A 22017-nucleotide genomic window follows, 5' to 3' on the forward strand; every position below is an offset into this window, starting at 1 on the left:
ATATGAAAGCTTGTTCTAGGAAAGTTGTAGGTAAGGAGAGACTAATGTTTATCAAAGCCCACTATCTGCTTAGAAATGAACTTCTGTTTTCTTTCTTTTTATGATATATATATGTTTTATAAGTCATAACTGTGTACATTAATGCATTTATGGGGTACAATGTGGTAATTTTATATACAATTTGGAATGCTTACATCAAACTGGTTAACATAACCTTCACCTCACTTACTTCTTTGTTGTGTTTCTGTTTTATTAATGCCACCTTCACAGCAGCTCTGTGAAAGAGGGATCATTATTCTCACTTTACAGACCAGGAGAAAATGAGGCGTGAAGCCAGACTGCTGGGAAGAATGCCCCAGCAACAGTTAATCTGGCCAGTGCAAGAAACAGTCCTCAACTCCCTTCTCCCAGCCCCCTAGTCAGCTGTTGGGATCACAGTGGAATTTGGCTGCTATTTGGTAAATATATTTCAACCTTGGCCCAGACTGGACTGTAGCCACTCTTCCCTACACATCTGGAGTGGAGTGTGTGGGACAGAGGGAACAGGACAGAAGAAAACAAGGTCCAACCTTACAGATCACTGGTCTTGGGTCCAATCCCCAAAGCAGAGAGCTCTAGAAAGCCACACTGGACACTGTAGAGCAACCCTTTTTCTAAACTAGTTGGGATCCAGACGAAAGCAGGCCATGACACCAACTGTTGCCCCCAGATTCCACCAAGCCCAAACCTTCGTCAAACCACAGCCGGGCTGTATGGAAGGATAAAGGAAGGAGTAAGCCCACCGGAGATGTGGCAACAACTCTCTGCAGTGAAATGGGAGGGGGTCAGCATGGAAGAAGAGCATGGAGCCATATGGAGGAACCTCCAGCCGGGTGCCCAGTGAGTTGACGCATCCACTAACAAACAGCCAGTCAGCATCTTGACCCTGCCAGATGGATTCTACTCCTTCTCTCCCAGCCCAGCCAGTGGCCTTTTAAGGCCTACAGTCACACAGTCCTATTCTTACTAAATTCTCCATGGTGGGTACGTCAGCAGAACCCAGGAGGAAGTCAGCGAGGCCCAGACTTTCTCCTTCCCCCAGCCAAATCCTGCATCCCAATTTGGCCAACACTTTGGTCACTTGGGGGAACAACCACTGCTGGGCTTCTGTTAGGAACAGGGCAGGAAGACAGTGATCTTCTCTAAATAAATGATGCTAAACAGAACCCCCTCCCCCAAATCTTGCCAAGTTGAGCAAAACTGAAAGAGAAACCTTTGAAAACAATGGTAATGGGACTCCATGCTCAGGAAGGGGTTCTCCCTAATCTAACAGTGCCTTTCTCGTCTCTTTCCCAAGTCTGTCAAGACGCTAATTCTAGTTAAGAGATACAGCCTGAGTGTGGTTTGATGAGGGTTCAGGCTTGGTGGAATCTGGGGGAAACAGTTGGTAAGAGAAACCCAGACAACTAGATTAAAGGAGAAAGTGCACCTTTTAAGTGTAACAAGATGTTTAAAAGGCACTCTTTCTGCTCAGTTTGATCTGAGATTCCAAAGGGTAAGGACAAAATAATAGCTGCTAAGTATTCCACATACTAGAGCAAGATGCAAGACCCTCCCTGGGAAGGGGGTGGCCTCAAATTCGCTCTACAGAGTTAGCTGACTGCCTACTCAAAAGCCTGTGTGGAGCCCAGAAAGGCCGGGCACAGAAGCTTACATCTATAGTCCCAGGAAAAGGAGTCTGAGGCAGAAGGATCCTTTGAGCCCAGGAGTTCCAAACCAGCTTGGGCAACATAGCAAGACCCATCTCTAAAGAAATAAGCAAACTTAGTCAAGCTTGGTGGCATGCATCTATACTCCCAGCTACTTGAAAAGCTTAGGCAGGGGGTTGCTTGAGCCTGGGAGTTTGAGGCTGCAGTGAGCTATGATCACATCACTGCACTCCAGCCTGGGCAACAGAGTGAGACTTCACCTCTAAAAAGTAGAAGTGCAAGAGGAAGATCCTGGAGAAGGAGCTATCCTTATGATGTCTCCCCCATAACCACAGGTTGATCACTCACCCTAAATCAAGCAAGAGGAACTTCAAAGGGATAATTTCCAGTCTGGCACAGGCAAGCCCAAGCACTCCTGTCTGACTTAGGGCTGGACTCATGACAGCAGTGGGAGAAGAGCTGCAGGGGACACACTGAGGGGCCAAGGCGGCGGGGCACAGATGCAGGCTCCCGAGGGCCAGAGAGCTGCCTGGATGGCAGGGATGGGGACAGGGCAGGAAGTACAGGAGCCAAGGAAGGAGTTGTAGGTGGTCAGCTGGAGAGAAGCACTACCCCCTCAAAGGGGCTGAGTCAGAGGGGAAATTCTGAAGTAGCAGCTGCAAAGAGGGATAAAGAGAGAGCTCAGAGGCTCTGGATTGCCACTGGCCACAGAAGATACACCCTTTCTACTCCCTTGTTACTCCTCCTTTTCTAACCCCCAAGAGCCAGAAACCTCAGCGGGCAAGTCGGGGAGGCAGTGGGACTGGCTGGGATCTAGTAAAGCAGCTGACCTTCTGACTCCAGGTCTCTGAGGCTAGTCAGCTTTAGGAGTCCAGACTTGCAATCACTACACGGGACTGTTTGAAAGATGGGCTATTTGCTGTATTCTGCTCTGGATAACACTAATACTCTATTAGAACAGACTGAGCTGTTTCATACCTAATGCCAGGAAGACCAAAGGGGCCCACTAAGTTCTCAGCTTTGGGAAAAGAATAAGTCCACAGAATAGGTTCACTGGGAAAAAAATGAGGTTGATTTCTTGTTACACCTGACTGAGTCCAGCTCATTTAATAAGCTGGTTACATAAGGACACGAGGTATCTCCCTGAGTCCCTGGGCAGGGACACAGCTGGGCTTCACAAGGGCCAGGAACCAGAAGCTGCCTGGAAAGCCTTCAAGAGGCAAGGCAGCAACTTTAAAGCTGCCCTCCCCTGCCTTCGCCTGCAGTGCCTCTTTCTCTGCTTCTCATTGAGCATCCATCTGCAGACTGTTCTCTCCACTTGTCCCAGCATATGGCACCAGATGGCATTCCTGAGCTCATGTCCTCCTGGTCTGAGTGACAGCAGCCTTAAGTTCTAATGCTAACTCCCAAACAACCCTCCCCACTTGGGCTGGGTCCACTCCAATCCTATGGGCTCTGACCTCAGGGCAGAGCTCAGGGGAATGAACACTGCTGGCTTGGGAGAAGCAGAGCAGGTTCCCAGAGAAGGAAGGGTCACAGGCCGGTCTGTATCCACAAAGGTGTCTAGACTCTACTCCAGCTGTTGCTCATCCCTGTCCTCCCAGGGACCATATTGAGCCGTCTGGATGGACTCCATCCCCTTACTCATCACTTGGGCCTTATTCCCCAAGCCCTCCTCTGCTGACGCCTTCACTGACCCGAAAGCACATCCGACCCTTCCAGGCCCAAGTGAGCCACTAAACATGGTACCTGGCTGTGCCCATTTGGCCCCTTCCTGGGTACGCTGAGTTTCTCAACAGTCCTTAAGGAAGCAGGGGTAACAAGGTCCATCCTGCTGGGTCTTTCTTGCTGTATTTTGATCTGGATAACACTAATACTATTTACTCTCTACAGGGTGCCTTCCATGTGCCAGGAAGCATGCACGTCTCTTTAAATTCTCACAACAACCCTATGAGATAGGCTTTACACTTAACACTCTCTTTGACATAACAGAAAACTGAAGCTCAGATATATGTGATCTTCCCAAGAGCATGTAGCCTGAGACACTCAGAATGTGAACTTGAGTTGGTCTGATTCCTGAGTTCCTGACTCTCCAGCATATATCACAATACCCAAGGAGGAAGTAAAACCCCTGTGTCTACTATTCCCCTGTCACCAGTGAAATACCTGAGAATCATGGACTTGTAAGCACCAGTTGGATGGGTGGGAGACCCTAGATGTCAAGAAGCTAGTCCACAGCTATCTGCCTAATTTATGTCAGAGCAGTGGGCACAAAACAACAAGGGATAGTGATGGAGATTATTTCACAGCTTCTTGGGCCTTGCAAACCTTTCTCAGGGCTACAGATGCTGGGCCCTGCCTTTCTTCCCTTCCTCTTGCAGGATGAGAGAGCCACAGTCCTACAACCTAGACTTAACAGCCCCACCTGTTGGCACTCAGAGTGTCCTATTTGTGGCTCATCTGGCTGCACCTCATGACCAATTCCACCTGGTCCAATCCCAGTCCACACAGTTCATGTTCCGGTGGTGGCAGCTCATCTCTCATCTCCATGACTCCAGGCCTGGAGGTGCTCACTGAAGTCTCTCTCAGGTCCCCAGGGTCAAGGCCTATAGTCTGGCATTCTTCCCCTTGTGAACATGACACTTTGATGCCAACCATCCGCAAGACACTCGCGTATCCCCATCTTTCCTGACCAGGGCATCCTGGGCCAGCTCAGCCCACACGTGGAAAGCCAGACACAGATAATCCCTCCCATCTGCACAGCCTTCCCAAAGCACTTCCACATGTGGCAACTCCCAGATGGGCAGGCGTCTGCCTGTCCCAACCCTGCTCACTGGTGGTCATGATCTATCTGGCTCCCTGGGCTTTGTTCCCTTCCCCACTATTGCAGCATGTTCTAAAGCTGAGGGGCATCTCCAACAAGAGCAGAGGGCTCCTTGGGGAAGGATGGACGGCCACATTTACTCTGAGCCTTCGCAGAGCTAGGAGCAGCCCAGATCCTAGAGGATGGCTGAATTGAGGGAATGGGATGGAATTAGAATTCCCTTCTGGAGTCATGTGATGACAGAGGACTATGCCCTTGTCATCTCAAAAAAGGGACAGGATTAGAAGCAGCACACAGCCTCCTTGAAGCCTGGAATACTGACCAGATTGAGGCTACTGTGGGCACACACAGGGAGAGGGATTAGGAACAGTTATCAGGGGCAACTGATCAGTGAGTGGGAGGCCTGAAGGCCTGGCTGAGGAGAATTGATGGGTAGAGAAGTGTTATTAAAAAACAAATGCTAGGCCTGGTGTAGGCTCACACCTATAATCGTATCACTCTGGGAGGCCAAGGCAGAGAGATCCCTTGAGCTCAGGAGTTTGAGACCAGCCTGAGCAAGAGTGAGACCTCCATCGCTATTAAAAAAAAAAAAAAAGTGGTGGGACCACACCTACAGTGCATCTTACAAGGGTACATGTGAAACTTACTAAATGTAGCATATAAATGTCTTAACACAATAACTAAGAAAATGCCAGGAAGGCTATGTCAGCCAGTGTGATGAAAATATGACAAACGGTCTATAAAACAAGTGTATGGTACCCCATGATTGCATTCATGTACACAGCTATGATTTAATAATAAATAAATAAAAGTAAAGAAAAATTAGCCAGGCATTGTCAGGGGCACCTGTAGTACCAGCTACTCAGGAGGCTGAGGCAGGAGAGGATCGCTTGAGCCCAGGAGCTTAAGGTTGCTGTAAGCTAGGCTGACACCACAGCATGGGTACGTCAAAAAACAAAACAAAACAAAACCAAAACCAACAGATGCCATCTTTCACCTATCACTTTAGCAAAAAAAAAAAAAAAATAGTTGGTTAACATCTAGTGTTGGTGAGAATGGAGAAAACAGACATGTCATACTCTATTGGTGGAAGTATAACCACAAGCTTTTCTGAAGACATCCCAGCAGTAGGCACCATAAAGTCACAAAGAGCTTTTGCCCAGCAATTCCACCCCAGCACCTGCTGCTTCCGAAGTATTCGGAGGGGTGAGCAGAGACCACATGTATGAGATGCTCCTCACTGGCCCACAGGTTTAGTAGCCCTTACCTGAAATGCATGGGACCATAGATTTTTTAAAGATACTATAATACTTATATTTACCGGTTGAACATCCCCATTACAAAAATCCAAAATCCAAAAGTGCTCCAATAAGCATTTCCTTGAGTATCACATTGGTGCTCAAAAGGTTTCAGATCTTGGCGCATTCAGGATTTTCGGATTCTCAGATTAGGGATACTCACCTTCATATGTAAAAGGAAAAAAACTGGACACAGCCTAAATGTTAATCAGCTGGGGCATGGCTGGACAAATCAGCAGGCATCCTGGAGGTTCCCAGCATTCTGCCTGCGCGTTGGGGGTTGCCACAGGGCTCAAAGAAAGAACAGGGTGCTCTGGACTTGCTGCCACTGAACAGTATCCAGGACACGCTAAGTGGAGGAAAGTCAGGTGCAAAGCAACATATATAAAACATTGCCATTTGGGTTAAAGATCACAATCTCGTAGCCACCCCCACAGGCGCGTCTGTGTGGTGGGGTCAGGATATCGGGGGCACACGCCACCTCCTAGCTGTGGCTGCCTCTTCAGTGAAATGGCATGTTCACTGACTTCAGGACTTCTTTACAGTGTGGATGCTTTTTACAGCAAGCAGTGTGTTACTCTGGTAATTTTTTAAGGTGTTTAAAAGAATGAGTGGGCCCTGAGTGCTGCTCCTGAGCACAGCCTTTCGGGGGGGTGGGGGTGGGGAGCACATAAAACACAGATGTCTCCCTTCCCCGAGCAGGCGTTCTGGAGCCTCTGGGCATTCGAGTCCATAGCACTCTGTCAGGGCACCACAGCTTTCTGAGGGGAAGCTTCCAGGCCCTCTCAGGCCTCATCAGTCATCCCCAGGCACCTTTGTTCCTTACGGAGCTACAAGAACTCATCCCCTTTCAAAGCAGCAAGCACCCCCTCCTCTGGCTTAGAGAATCCCCCACCACCACACCCCTCAAAATTAGGCTTTGAGAGGGGCTCAGCACTTCCTGCTGCTCTAGGGGATCAATCCTACAGTTTTTCGTATGCTGAGTTTTACAGTTGCCTTAGATGTGGGGTAGTGACGACAGCTGCGTAATATACTTAGCTATCCCTTGCTGTGTGACAAATTTCCCCAAACTCGGCAGCTTACAACAATAAGCATTTATAATCTTGTAGTTTCTGGGGATCAGGAATTTGGCTGTGTCTTAGCTGGGTGTCCCTAGCTCAAAGTCTCTCAGGAGGCTTCAGTTAAGCTGTTGTCTGGGCTCACCTTTCAGGCAGACGCTTCTGCTAGACTCCCTCGAGTGGCTGCTGGCAGGCCTCAACCCCTTGCCACATGGGCCTCTCCACAGCACTGCCAAACACATAGCAGCTAGATTCCCCCAGGATGAGTGATCCAAGAGAGAAAGTAAGAAAAAGCAAGAAGGCACCACAGTCCTTTTACTGTCCCATCTTGGGAATGACCTCCTATTATTTCTGTCATACTCTATTTGTTAGAAGCAAATCGCTATGTTCTGCCCACACTTAAGGGGACAAGATTACACGAGGGAACAAGGATCACTGGGGCCATCTGAGCGGGATCTACTACATGAAGTCTGGATTCTCAAGGTCACCGTCCTAACTCTCCCTCACTGAAAATTCGAGATATTCTAATGTCCTCTGCCCTGTTTTCTTCTTTAGGGCCAGCCCAGGCAGGAGGGGACAATCAGAATGTGTCAGCGACAAGGGTCCGCTCAGTCCATTCTGGCCGTGTCTGTGAGTCTTTTGCTTCTCCAGAACCTCCAGCAGGAAGTCCTCTGCTCCGCATGGGAGAGTCTCTGCAGACTGTCTCTTCTCAGTCCACTCTCTTGCTTTTCTACAGCGGGTAAAGATTTGTAACAGGGAACATATGGCATGTTCTGGGGGTTTGTGGCTGGGGCCTGGGGTCGGACCTGGGTTTGAGCAATGATCTCACCACTTACTAGTGTGTGACCTTTAACACGAATCCTGTTTATATTTTGTTGCTATGAAATCAGCTAAAAATTTTGCTTCCTTCTGAGGAACACGAATCCTGTTTATATTTTGCTGCTATGAAATCAGTTAAAAATTGTGCTTCCTTCTGAGGAAGGAGTGTTGGAAGGATTAAGTGAGATAATGCATGTCAATGCTCAGAGCAGTGCCTGTCACGTGGTAAGAGAAGAAACACATGCTGTTTTAATCACCATTATTATTATTGTTGTTAGTTTCTAATTAGAAATCCAAAGACTAAAGGAAGTCAAAGAGAAACAGTTCTCCTAATGAGTATACAGATTCCTACTATGACGACACACTTTGTCTTACACGAAACGGGCTTATGAGATAAGAACCTCCTTTGGGGGAGTCGGACAAAACTTCTTGACCCAGAGAAAAGCTGACTGAGCTTCTTCCCTATGCCCCAGAAGGAACAAGGTGCTCCAGCCCCCAGCAGCAAAGCATGCAGGAAACAAACCTTTGCCCTCTTTCATGACCCGTACATGTTTTCCTCCTCCTGTTTATCTCCATGGAGACAGAGATACTAAACGGAGGATGTATAAGCTAAGGTTGGGTGGAACCTCAAGCCTTCAGCATGAGATCTTGAGTTAAACTTGGTATTCGCCTGGCATAGGATGTTGGGTAAGTCATGATATAAGCTGTGGTTTTTCTCATTCATAAAATGGGAGCTTTTAATAATATCCACTGACCTTTGTAGGAACTGAGCAAGACTACGAAGTCCTAGAAAAATACAAATTTTAAGGTAATAAATCCTGAGATTACAAAAGTAAAGGCAAACTCTTCCCTCTGGAAGAGAGGGATTTAAAACAATATGTAACTAACCACTCTTCAGAATAATGGAAATGGTTTCCTCTACTTTGGAAGAGGTAGTATCTTTGAGAGCATTCTGTTGATTAGGAAGCATGTTTCAGACTGGGGCCAGAGGGAATCTTTGCCTTGTTTGCTGGACTCCAGAGAGTTGAATGCCTCAATTTAGGGATGCGGAGACTTGCTTGAAGACTTGCTTGATGGAGAGGGGGATGGAGGTAGCAGGTTGGCACCAGCAGCATGTGCCCATCAGGGCAGAGACAAGTAAGGAACATGGGCCGTGGCTCTAGGGGCAGGAATACCAGAATCCGGCTTATGGTTTTTCTGTGGAAGGACACCCCCTTATCCAGCTAAGAAAGGGGAGCCTGGCTCCGCACAGGTGCAGCTGGAAGGCCTGACTGGGAAAGGCAGGAGAGGACCCGTGTGAGGACTCAGAGGTCTGGGCCCAGCCAGCCAGCTGAGGCATCAGGCAACAATCACGATGGATCTGTGGAACCAGTCAGTGTTCCTTGGGGAGCCTTGGAAGCACCTGGGGCGGGGAACCAAAAAAGGGCTGGATTTCCTACACATGGAGTGGAATATTTTCATTTGGGCATTGAAGGAAAGGATTACCCTAAACTCTGGCCAACTTGGGGACAGCCAGGTAACATTGCTGCTAACCCTGGCATGGGAGCTGTTGGATTTTGGTCCTGCGTGGTAGCCCCATCAATGAGGCAACAGCCCCCACTCCGATCTGTGACTTGGGACACAGAAGCCCTGCTGGCAGCCTTCGGCTCTATTCTTCTTCAGCTTGCTCTTTCCCTCCACTTGGAGGGGCCCCCAGCTGAAAGCACAAACTGTTTCTCAAAGCCAAAGTACAGAGCCATGCCGTGTGTCTCCATCAGGAGTAAGAGACTTGCTCACTGACGACTGTTTTGGGGCTTTGCTTTTAAAGGGCCTTCCCTTCCCTTCAGCAATTTCTGAAAAACAGTGACTCATTACGGGCTTCCACAGGGCCCCCTAAGTGGCCTTCCCTCCTCCAGCCTGACCACCCCCCCACCCCACCCCAGCCACTCACTGTGCTGCCGCCACCCTGCTGTGTATTAAATGCAAACCTGACCCAGTAAGCCCCTGCTTAAAACCCTGCCATGGCTCCCTGGTGCTCCTAGGTGGGTCAGAGCCTGCGCCCTGCTCCCGAGTCTGGGCCCTAAGCGACCCCGCCCCTCCCGTCCACTGCAGCTGTTTCCCATGACACCCTCCCCCTCATTCTCTCCTCTCAGCCAGTGTTTCCAACAAACATGTTTTTCTCCACTTCAGGGTTCTTAAAACAAGATGTCATCTTTGGGCCGCACACCTCCCCACCTCTTCACCCAGTTTATGCATCTTCTAGGGCTCTACTCCCCTCCAGAACTCCTCCTGGTACCCCAGGTTGGCGGGGCCCCCTTTCCTTTGCCCTTCTGCCTTTCCCTTCATAAGCTCGGCGCGCTTGGAGTCTCCTGTTCTGTGCTGGTGATGAAGCAGTTCATTTTACTATGAGCTCCATGAGGGCAGGGATGGTGTCTGAGCCGGGGAAGCTCCTGCTGGCACTCAGTGGCCCACAGGGACAATACGCCCAGCTGGTAGTGGTGGCGGGGCCTGCAGCATGCTGCCCTCAGCTCCCATGTGAGTCCCTTGCTCACCTTCCTGTTCGGAGGGAGGTTGGGGGTCATCAGAGTAAGTACTTAAAAAAAAAACAAAAACCAATAACCACTTCTTTTTGAAAGTCCTTATTCTGTTTATTTTATACTCAAAAGTAACTTGCCTTTACCTTAAACTTTAGAATTTATATTTGAAAATAAAGGCTTACTTTATAAAAAAAAAAAAAAAAGGTGTGTTTGTTTGAAGGAATAGCTTAGGTTCTAGAAACTTATTTCACATATTAGAGGTCTGGGTAAATTTACTAAGGATGCCTGAATGTTTTCTTACTGTCCAGAACTGTCAGAATGCCTAATTTTTGTTCCTTGAGGGATCACAATTTTCCACACTGCTATGGTTACTTTTAGAATCAGCTCTAAACCAGTGAAAATATATCATATTCCTAATTTTATTTCCTTTAGGAAATATAGTGAAAACAAAACACCCCCTAAATCAACACAGCTATTTAGAAATAAATGATGGAGATATTCTTCAAAGCTCTTAGCTTTTGTTATCATTTCGATCTAAGTTGGATATTTACAAGCTGTTATCAGATAAAATTAGCTGTAAATAATTGACCTATTTCTTGCCACTGTTTTCACACTTTGAAGTAATATGGAAGAAACTCTTTGATTTAAAGAGTCTTATTTTTTGCATGTAATATGTTTTTCCCTCAGTGTTTTTTAAATTATGTTTCATGAGATCCTCAGTATACCAAAGCACAGCCAACTGGCTCTAAAATTTACATTAAAAGGCGTGGGAATACACACCCTGGGGTTAGTAACAACTGCTAGTACATGAGGGTATCTCCATGTAAGGAATAAAGAGACACAGTCACGAATAATCATAGGAACCCAGTAGAGAACCTTCCACAGAGGATTAAAAAAAATCAAAATACAAAAATAAAACCCATATTTGCTCTTAGAGGCAAATAACTGCTAAAGCGGCATTCATGGTCTCAGCAGAAGAATTCACAAAGCAGCCTGAAATATTACGGACTGACCTAAGTTTCTCCCAGAAATAACCCCCTCTCCTCCCTGAAGGGAAAAGACCTACGGTGAAGACTTTGCCAGGGAAAAAACAAATGGTTTCAGACATTTTTTCCTATACTGTACTTTCCAGGAATTATGTAACTATTCTTCTTTAGACAAATAAATCCGTCCCCAGGACAGGTTGAGTTTTCAAAAGGAATCCAGTATTGAAACCACAACTTGGATTTGGGCAGGGTCTGCCCGAGGCAATCACATGCAGGCAGAGCCCCTAGCACTCAGGACAGAAAGCCCCACCAGCTGTGAAGGAGCTCTGGCCTCTTTCTTTTTTTTTTTATTTATTTATTTTTATTTTTATTAAACCATAGCTGTGTCTTTCTTTTTTATGTCAACTAAGGCACTCTGTGCTAAGTGTCCTGAGAACAGGGATTGGGGGTGGGGGGTAGTTGCCTCTTATTCTCTCTCTGACTTGTATATATCAGGGTATATAGTAAAGCTGAAGGGCTATAAGTATGGTAGTCAAGTTGGTCTTGACCAGAGACAAAAGTAGGAAAAATGCAGAAGGATGGAAGCTTACACAGAGCCTCTTGGGAAGCACCTGCCAGGAAGAGGCAGCTGTGATGAGGTGATCAGGGACCAAGAGAGCTACATCTGTCCAGAAACTCTGAGTGGCAAGGGGCCCAAGGGATGGCACAGGTTGACCAGTGACCTTGGAAGCCCAAGACAGCACTTCTTTGTAGTTCAGCAACAGAGTGTCACAAGAAAGAGTGGAGACAATTCATCCTCTTCACAACAGTGCCTGATGGAGGCCACTCACAAGCCATTAGTGGCAGAGGACATACAGGTGGCAACTGCAAGGGGGGAGGGTGGTCAGGAAAGTAATGACCTGAACAGTGGGGACAGGAAGTCAGGAGAGTGCAGCATGAAGAGCTTAGGGCTTACAGCCAGACCATCTGGGCCCAGTCCTGGCTCTGTCACTTTCCAGTTATGTGACCCTAGGTAACCTCTCAGCGTCTGCTTATTTACTGGGCTATTGTGAGCATTCTGTGAGGTGGTATATTCAGAAGCTTAGCAAAGTGCTAGGCACAGAGAAAGCAAATACACAACAGCTCTCATGATCATCCTTGTTAGAGAAAAGAGACAGTCCTGAACAACCCTGGAGCACCTCTGCTAGTTGAACCAGTGGACTGCACTAGGCTGCCCCCATCCCAATACCATCAATCCCATCTCCCAGCTGATTAGCCTTGGACAAAGTGGGAATACACTTGGAAGCTAGACATGAACATGCCTCTCCATCTGCAGACCTGAAACGGGGATTTGCCAGTCACCAAGTAGAAAGACTCTAAAGTTCATAAGAAGCCAGAACAAGACAATAAGAAAAAGATATGAAAGAATAAAATGATATTCAATTCAGTTATATGGCTTGAGGGATAAGCAAATGTGAAAGAGTTACATTCCCCTACTAAAAGGCAACACACTGGGTCTCTCACATTGGGTCCAACTAAATACTGTTTGCAAGGTTCATGCCTAAATAAGGCAACTCAAATATTAAAATCTAAACTATAGTCAAAGATTTATAAAATAAATGCAAATAACTCCAAAACCACAATGAGATATCATGTTAACCCAGTTAGAATGGCTGTTTATTAAAGAGACAAAAAGAGGCAGTGCCTGTGGCTCAGTGAGCAGGGCGCCGGCCCCATACGCCGAGGGTGGCGGGTTCATGCCCGGCCCCGGCCAAACTGCAACAAAAAATAGCTGGGCGTTGTGGCGGGCGCCTGTAGTCCCAGCTGCTCGGGAGGCTGAGGCAAGAGAATCGCCTAAGCCTCCAACCGGAGGTTGCTGTGAGCTGTGTGAGGCCACAGTACTCTACCAAGGATGACAAAGTGAGACTCTATCTCTAAAAAAATAAGAAAATAAAAATAAGTAAAGAGACAAAAAGTAACAAATGCTATTGAGAGTGCAGAGAAAAGGGAACTCTTTTACTCCTGATGGAAATCTATATTAGTACAGGTACTGTGGAAACAGTATGGCAATTTCTCAAAAAAACTAAAAATAAAACTACCATACAATTCAGCAATGCCACTACTGGGTATTTATCCAAAGGAAAAGGGGTCAGTACTTCACAGGAGTATCTACACTCAGGTTCAACGTGTCTGTCAATGGAAGAAGGAATAAAGAAAATATAGTATATATAAACATTTATATTAATACATAGTATTTGGCCACAAAAAAGAGTGAAACATGAAACATGTGCAGCAACATGGGTGGAACTGGAAGTCATCATGTTAAGTGAGATAAGCCAGCACAGAAAGGCGGACATCACACGTTCTCACTCCTATGTGGGAGCTGAAAAAGTAGAACACAATGATGAATACCAGAGGCTGAGAAGGGTGTGTGCGGAGAAGGAAGAGAGGTCAGTCAATAGGCACAAACATACAGTCAGGTAGAAGGTATAATTTCTAATGTCTGGTAACAGAGTAGGGTGATTATAGTTAGTGACAAAATATCACATACGTACGTAAAATATTATGGATCAATTTTTAAAATGCCTCCACTTAGCAAACGAAAAGATGCAAGTGCAAAACAAAATGAATATAAAACGAAGAAAGAAAAGTAAAATAGATGTCACACAATTAATGTCAGACATGGCAGTAAAAGCAAGTAACAAATGGAACCAAATTTACATGAGACATTTCACAATGAATCTAAAAGTGTTACAAGCTTCTATATACAAAACATTTAAGGCAGAAACTCCTAGACTCCGCCTCAACAAAAAACTTTAGTTAAAAAAAATAAAACTACATAGTGTATTCAAAGGAATAAATTGAGATCACTATACATCCAAACATGCAGGGTATAACAAAAGTAGCAATTAAAGAAAAATGTACAGCCTTAACTGTTTTCCATATTAAAATGAAAAGAATTATATATATGTGTGTGTGTGTGTATATATATATATATATATAAATGAACTCCAGAATTAATAGAAATAACAAAACAACTTTAAGAAAACAAGAGAATTATAAAAGAAAAAAGCAGAAATTCCATATTCATCATATTTAACATATATCATCTATTATAACGTGTACCATTTTTTATGCATCACCAGGAAAAACTGCTGCCAATTAAACAATATCACAATGCTTTATCATCAGTTGAAAGATGTATCCCAATTTCAGAGGGGTTCAAATGTGGACAGAAAAAGCACCTACTAGGGCGGTGCCTATGGGTCAGTGAGTAGGGCGCCAGACCCATGTACCAAGGGTGGTGGGTTCAAACCCAGTCCCGGCCAAACTGCAACAAAAAAATAGCCGGGCATTGTGGTGGGCACCTGTAGTCCCAGCTACTCGGGAGGCTGAGGCAAGAGAATCACCTAAGCCCAGAAGTTGGAGGTTGCTGTGAACTGTGATGCCACAGCAGAATACAGAGGGTGATAAAGTGAGACTCTATCTCTTAAAAAAAATAAAAATAAAAAAGAAAAGAACTAGCAAAGGTGGCTCAGTGCCTGTCACTCAGTGGTTAGGGCACCAGCCACATACACCAAGGCAGGCAGGTTTGAACCTGGCCAGGCCTGCTAAGCGTCAATGACAACTGCAACAAAAAACAGCCAGGTGTTCTGGCAGGCGCCTATAGTCCCAGCTACTTGGGAGACTGAGGCAAGAGAATCGCTTAAGCTCAAGAGTTAGAGATTGCTATCAGCTGTGATGGCAAGGCACTCTACCAAGGGCGATAAAATGAGACTCTGTCTCGAAAAAAGAAAGAAAGAAAGAAAGAAAGAAAAAGCACATACTAGATTGATCGATTGATTTTAAAATACAGTGAATGAAAAGACAAAAGGAAAGTATGACCAATAAACAAATCCAAAATCTAATTCTTTGGAAAGACCAATAGACAAAACTCTACAAAGAAAAATTTAAAATAAAATGCAAACCGTTAGGAAAACAAAAGCAAATATAACCATATACACATGGAGCTTCAAACTTATTAAGAGAATACTATATATAATATTCCCCCAAAAATTAAATAAGGAAAAATCTCTATGCTAATCATTTTGAAATTTTGTATCAAAAGGGCAATTGTAGTAAGAACTACACAACAAATTTTCCATGTTAGCTGTAAAAGAATTAGAAAAGCTACGTAAACAATGCTCATGGAAGAAATTTTAAAAGTTGTCAATGATCTACCTTCAAAAAAATTACACTAGACCCCCCTACAAATAACAGTAGTTATTTATACGTAAAATCTTAGTTTCCCTTATTATTAAAATTATTTTAGGTCATGAAAAAATTAAAACAGTTTTTTTCCATAAAATTAGCATAACCCTAAATCCAAACTACATGAGGCTTTTTTTCTTCTTTTTTCTTTTTTTCTAGACAGTCTTACTATGTCACCCTCAGTAGAGTGCTGTGGTGTCACAGCTCACAGCAACCTCAATCTCTCGGGCTTAAACGATTTTCTTGCCTCAGCCTCCCAAGTAGCTGGGACTACAGGTGCCCACCACAATGCCAGGCTATATTTTGTTGGAGTTGTCATTCTGTTTAGTGGGCCCGGGCTGGGTTCAAACCTGCCAGCCTCAGTGTATGTGGCTGGCGCCATAACCACTGTACTACGGGCGCTGAGCTAAGAGGCACTTTTCATCTATGAAACTGACAGATAAAAAAATGAAAGAGTGCTTGCTTCAGCAGCACATACACTAAAATTGGAATGATACAGAGATTAGCACGGCTCCTGCTCAAGGATGACATGCAAATTTGTGAAGCGTTCCATATTTTTTATTTTGCTAATTTTTTATTCATGGTGCAGTTAAACATTTTCTTCCATATTTTCTCCAAGTTGGCAGGTAGAATCACTACTTGATTGGATTTGCGTATGACTACAGATGGCATTATGTCCGCTGGTTAGGAGGCATATAATACCTTTTTTCATTTTAAATGTTGGCAGCCATTGATGCTCAAAGACTGGATCTAATAATTCATCATTTCATTTGTTACATGGTTTTTGTTATATAAACAATATAGAAACAAAATTTGTTTCTCTTTCTGATTATTTTACAAGGATTTTTGTGTCATTTAAAAATTCTAGATTTATGTTGTGATCAGTGAATGTAGACTTCACATTTTCACAATCTATTAACATTATCTTTAGATGCACTTTTACACACAAATTTGCAAATGTCCCATTAGTGTTTGTAAAGAACGACTATTTTCTAACTGTCTTTTGCTTGTCAATTAAATATTTTATATAACTATTATATCAAAAACATCCACAAAAAATGAAAGAAAGAAGAAAAAAACTATGAAAACACACAGTATTTGTGCATGTGGTAAAAACAGGTAATTCTATCCCTTCTGACGAAGTATAAGTTGACACAACCTCTCTGAAGAACATTTTAAAAATATACACAAAAAGGCATACATTTTTGTGTACGTTTTGAAGAAATTATTGCAAGGTCGTAATCAATTATACGAAGAACGTTTTTGCAATAAGGATGTTCACTATGACATTTCATAGCAAAAACACAGAAACAATTTAAACGGTCAAAATGTAAGAACAGATCCAAGTTTGACAGAGCCACCTGATGGGGCTGAGTCATAGTACAGAAATGTAGATAATAACACCGAGTATTCAAGATAAAATAAACATACATTTTCTAGATACACCCAAATGGATAAGATATGGAACAAAATACCTTCAGGTGAAAAAATAAATGATATTAACTTTCTTTTTTCCTACTTCCTTACAATGAACACTCATTATTTTCTAATCAGAAAAATTAGTGATCATTACTATAATTTTGTTTGTATGAATCTTAAGAAATATACTAATAATGCCCAGAGAACCAGAACAAAGAGTCTGTTCCTGAGTTCCCCCAGTTAGGGACGATGTACATAAACCAGTTAAGAGTCTTGTCACTCTTACTGTGACCCATTTGAGCTACACCATGGGAAACGGGGGTTCACAGGTCACTTGTATAAGTAGCAAACATCTCTTGACTCTCACCCTCATCCGGGTTTCCATTCCTGGGAAGTGTAACAGCCTGTTCCTATCCAAAGAGCCAACCAATTACCTCTTCATCCATGGCCCATGCTGCTTCCTGGAAATTTCTCAACTAAAAACTGTAAAAACATCTTATTTGGTACTGAGCAGGTTTCTTAAAAAACAATAAGTCAATTCAAACTCCTACCTAGATAGGGAATACTGGGAACCATCTTCAGGCTTCGAATATATTCCCGAGTCCGCTTGTAATTATCTTCTTTAGACATCAGGTAGTCCAATTTCTCAAAGGTGGTCTTGTCTTTTCTATTCAAAAGCTGGGATGAGATGAAAATATAGAATATTAAAGAGAAAGAATAAACCAGTAGAAGCCAAAGAGAGAGGACTCACTGTGGGAAAGGAAACGTCCTAAATGGTAGGCACAACTCAAGATATTAAGGGCAGTTGTGTGCAGAGATGGAAAGTTTCACAGCCTCGATCTTCTCATTTTCACAGACTCTTACACTTGGATGTTATCCCTCACAGCTGCCTAGTCTGGTCTTCTACATAAAGTCAGAATCCCATGCATAGCAGCAATCGACGTGGGTGCAGAGACCCTACAACAGCAAGGGTACTCAGAGAAAAGCAAGCCGCTCAAGGTCACCTGAAGTGTAATTTCACAGCCACACTGGGTGTCTTTCCCTGGTGAAGACACCAGGAATTTCCATGCAATTCACACATACATACTGCACACACAGCCAGCCCATCACTCTAATCAAGGCTAACTCCCCTAAACTCCCTATCATCCAACTGTATCATATTTACATTGGGTGTAGTATTTTAATCAAAAGACAACTTTCTTTTCCATATGTAGTCACAGAAGGGGTGACTAAGTTAAGCAAATCAGGATGAGCAAGTTTGTACAGCCAGAGATTAGAGAAGCAAGATACTTTCCAACTGAGAGCTCTGGTATGTAAAACTGGTCACTGGGGAAAGGGTGGCTCAATGTGCATATAAAGCCTTCTGAAAGGAAGGAATAGAAACCAGAACTCCTGGTTTTCAAGAATTGATGTTATGCTGTGGTTGTCCTGAATGTCCTAAGCCAAAGACCAATGTCAGAAAATGGCAACAAGGTTCCTTGAATACCATGGCTTTCAGGGAAGGAGTCTAGTTGAGAGATCAGGTTTGAAAGGAGGAGCTTGGGGAGGGCTGGCCTTGGCACAGCATGAGGCTGATGCTGGGAACTCCTTGAATCCAGCTGCCAGGGCCACTACTTCCAGGACTGGAGGTCAGTGGCTAAGCCCAGGCATGCAAATGAAGAGTGATCTCAGGCCTGGAGCATCTTTGGCCAAGCTTGGCGTTGAGACCTCAGTGGTCTATGCAAAGACCTGGGCCAACAGACCCAGCACGCCCATCAGAGGTAGGCCCGCCTTCAAGAGCCTCGTTATACAACAGCAAGAGGTGGGACAAGGACTGCTCAGCATGAGGGGAAGCAGTGTAGTTCCTAAAACCCAGGTCTAAAAATCCCAGACCCAGGCCATGTCTGGTCATCAGGGTCATCTGCTTGACTGCTCCATCCTTGGGGGCCACAGAGGACACAGCCATGAGACAGTCCACTGCACAACTGCAGTGACAGCTTAAGAACTTCAGAGAGAAAAAAAAGCTTTAAAAAAAAAGAACAGAGAGGAGAGGAGGAAGAATCAGCTGAAAGGAAGGTTCTACTGCTAAAGAAGTTGGAGAATAATAGCAAACCTTTCTGTTCCCACTAAGAAATTCAGGACCCGTCAGGGTAGGATGATGCTACACAGATGGTAAGGGACGATGGCTGCTTAACTGGCTTGCTAATGTGAGGTAGTTATTGATTACATTAACAGATAGGCGGAAACACCATTGTCCGTTCAATGTCTGTAAAGCACTGTAATATACAACTTATGTGACCTTTACAAAGCCCAGCGGTAAAAAAAGGAGAACTACCGTCTCCATTCCAGGGTCATAATTGCAACTATTAAGTGACTTGTCCAAATAACCTTGGGAACTATTTCAGTAGAGGAGAGAGACATTATAGAATGTGTTAAATCAGCAAACAGAGATCAAGAACCCAGGCGATTTAATACATGAATTATGGGCAAGGGAAGTGTCAAGTAAAGTGAAATGAACCCTCAGGGCTGAGAAATTGGACAAATGAACAAAATATACTCAGCACTGAACAAGTTACTTAATTGTGAACTACCCCATTGTTAAGCAGGCTCCTCACCTCCCTTGTTCAGGACGTCATTAACGCAACCTACAACCCCTTGACTTCTTTGGAAATGGCAGCAAACAAATCCAGATGTCATCCTCACACTGCTTGCTGGCTGCCAGTTCTCCGGTCCTACCTCCCCAGGCTGTCAAGGGCCTGTATGAACGGACCCTCAGAGGTGGTCAGCCTGCCGTCTGCCTCCCCCACGCCCCAACACACACTCACACACACATTCAGAAGGACTGGATCTGGTTAACCTCACTCTTCTGCTCCCTCTGTGCCTGCAAATGAGATTTAGGGCAGCATCAGATTTCTCAAGAACATATATTTCCCGTGATATATTTGAAAACTGCTTGAGAATTTCATCTAGCAAAATGAAGAAATCATGCTAGAAACAGGAAAACCAGGGATACAGGAAATGGTAGATCTAATCAAGGGAGATTTTGGGATGAGTCATGGGCAGCGGCCTTAAGAACAACTGGTCCATGTTGGGTGAGCCTTGGAAGAGACGGAAGGTTTGATAGAAAACCGGATATACTTACTACATTATATATCTTATACATATATAAATATATATGAAATAAAATAAAAATAAATTAATTTTAAGATTATATGTATATACATACATACATACATATAAGAAAAAAATTTTAAAGGAAATTACAAATTCCAGGGACATGACAAAATATTGAAGAAAGGACACATTATTCATAGTTTACTACCTGACTATACAGTGAGGCACATTTACTTATTCCTAATCGCTACAACACTAGCTACTCATTTAACAAAAGCGATTTAACTATAGTGATTAACTAAAGTGATTTAATTATAGTTCTTGAAGAACAGGAAAGATGGTTCAGGAAAACAAATCCAATATCTATCAAATGAAGAAGTCATTAAGATGCTGTCTAAAATGGATGTGTCAAGAAATTGTCACAAAAGAACATTGGTTGCTGGGCGCAAAAGAACATTGGTGGCTGGGCACAGTGGCACACACCTGTAATCCAGACAAGCTGAGAAGATCACTGGAGGTCAGGAGTTTGAGACCAGTCCAGGAAATACAGTGAGATCATACCTCTGCAAAAATTAGGAAAATCAGCCAGCTGTGGTGGTGCACACCTGTAGTCCCATCTACCTGGGAGGCCACAGTGGGAGGATCTCTTAAGTCCAGCAGCACTTTGAGGTTGCTGTGAGCTATGCACTCTAGCCAGGGCAACAAAGCAAGACCCTGCCTCAAAAAAAAAAAAAAAAAAAAAAAAGGTGCACATTGGTGAAAATGTAGCAGAAACTACTACCAGAAGAAGCTGCTAAATAAGTAGAAGTGGCTTCCCCTGGGAATGAACGGGGCGTGCGGAGATAGCATGATGGGTGACTGCTATTTCACTGAGCCTCTCAATACTTAGTGGTTTTTTTTAAATGAATAAGCATACATTATGCTGATAAAAATTGTAACTCCTGGCCACATCTATGGTGCATCTTAGAATGGGTACAGGCGATTGCACTAATGTACACAGCTATGATTTAACGATAAAAGAAAGAAAAGAAAAAAATAAATAAAAATTGTAACTCCAAAAATAACAGCATTTACTTACACATTTTGTATAGTTTATTTATTTATATTTATTTATTTATTTATGACAGAGTCTCACTTTGTCGCCCTTGGTAGAGTGCCATGGCATCATAGCTCACAGCAACCTCAAACTCTTAGGTTTAAGCAAGCGGTTCTCAACCTGTGGGTCGTGACTCATAGGAACTATATAAAAGGGCCGCAGCATTAGGAAGGTTGAAAAACACGGAAGCTTCAGCCTCCCAAGTAGCTGGTACTACATTGCCTGCCACAATGCCTGGCTATTTTTAGAGATGAGGTCTCACTCTGGCTTAGGCTGATCTTGAACTTGTGAACTCAGGGAATCCACCTGCCTTGGCCTCCCAGAGTGCTAGGATTACAGGTGTGAGCCACCACCCCCGGCCTGCTTACACATTTTAAACATTAGTTACAAGGAAAGCCACTGGAAATTTTTGTAAAATATGAACAAATTAGGTAAAACCTTTACAAGAAAGGCAAAAAGCACAAATATGCAACACAGGATTGAGAGGGGTTATAACCACGTACGCAAATTGAACCTAAGTTATAAGGTAAAAATAAAGTCCCTGCTTACTGATCTTAAATAATTTGCAAGGTGCAAGGATAAATGAGACTCATAAATATTAGTTCAAAAGTCAGGAAGATTACAAATCTTGGTAAAATACCTGAAGAAGTGGGTTGCTTTGGAAATTTTCCCTTTGTCACACTCAGTACCTTGTATGCGGCATTTGTATCTGAATAATCCTGAACTACAATCCATCCAATTCTGGGAAAGTAGTTCAAATCTGGAAGTTTCTCCGTGGAGGGGGAAAAAAATGTTCCTCCAAGTTTTCTTTATGAGGACATCGCTGTCTCATTCCCTTGCTTCAAGAGAATAACATTTCTTGATACATGGAAATATTTTTCAACAAAGAACCTGTCCCACCAACTATGTTCAAAGTGGCCCAGGATTCCATTTCGAGTCTGGTGTCTGCTGCTGGGATGGAAAGAATTTCCAGTGTTGTGCTTGATCTAT

At 44.0% G+C, this 22017-nt stretch overlaps 1 protein-coding gene and 1 non-coding gene across 23 annotated transcripts in view; one reads left to right on the top strand and one right to left on the bottom strand.

Annotated features, from left to right (window-relative positions):
• RALGPS1 (Ral GEF with PH domain and SH3 binding motif 1) overlaps nucleotides 1–22017 on the bottom strand; it is a 300534-nt gene that overhangs the window by 140455 nt on the left and 138062 nt on the right. For all 22 annotated transcript variants that reach the window (XM_053562197.1, XM_053562132.1, XM_053562113.1 and 19 more), the window contains one exon: nucleotides 17390–17516. In XM_053562197.1, the coding sequence (XP_053418172.1) occupies nucleotides 17390–17516 (127 nt within the window). The remainder of the gene's footprint in view (nucleotides 1–17389; nucleotides 17517–22017) is intronic.
• Nucleotides 15875–15978, top strand: LOC128580046 (U6 spliceosomal RNA). The gene has a single exon (XR_008378407.1). It is a non-coding gene; the product is annotated as a U6 spliceosomal RNA (small nuclear RNA).

This window comes from Nycticebus coucang, chromosome 2, assembly GCF_027406575.1.
Source record: "Nycticebus coucang isolate mNycCou1 chromosome 2, mNycCou1.pri, whole genome shotgun sequence".
In the NCBI taxonomy this organism is placed as follows: Eukaryota; Metazoa; Chordata; class Mammalia; order Primates; family Lorisidae; genus Nycticebus; species Nycticebus coucang.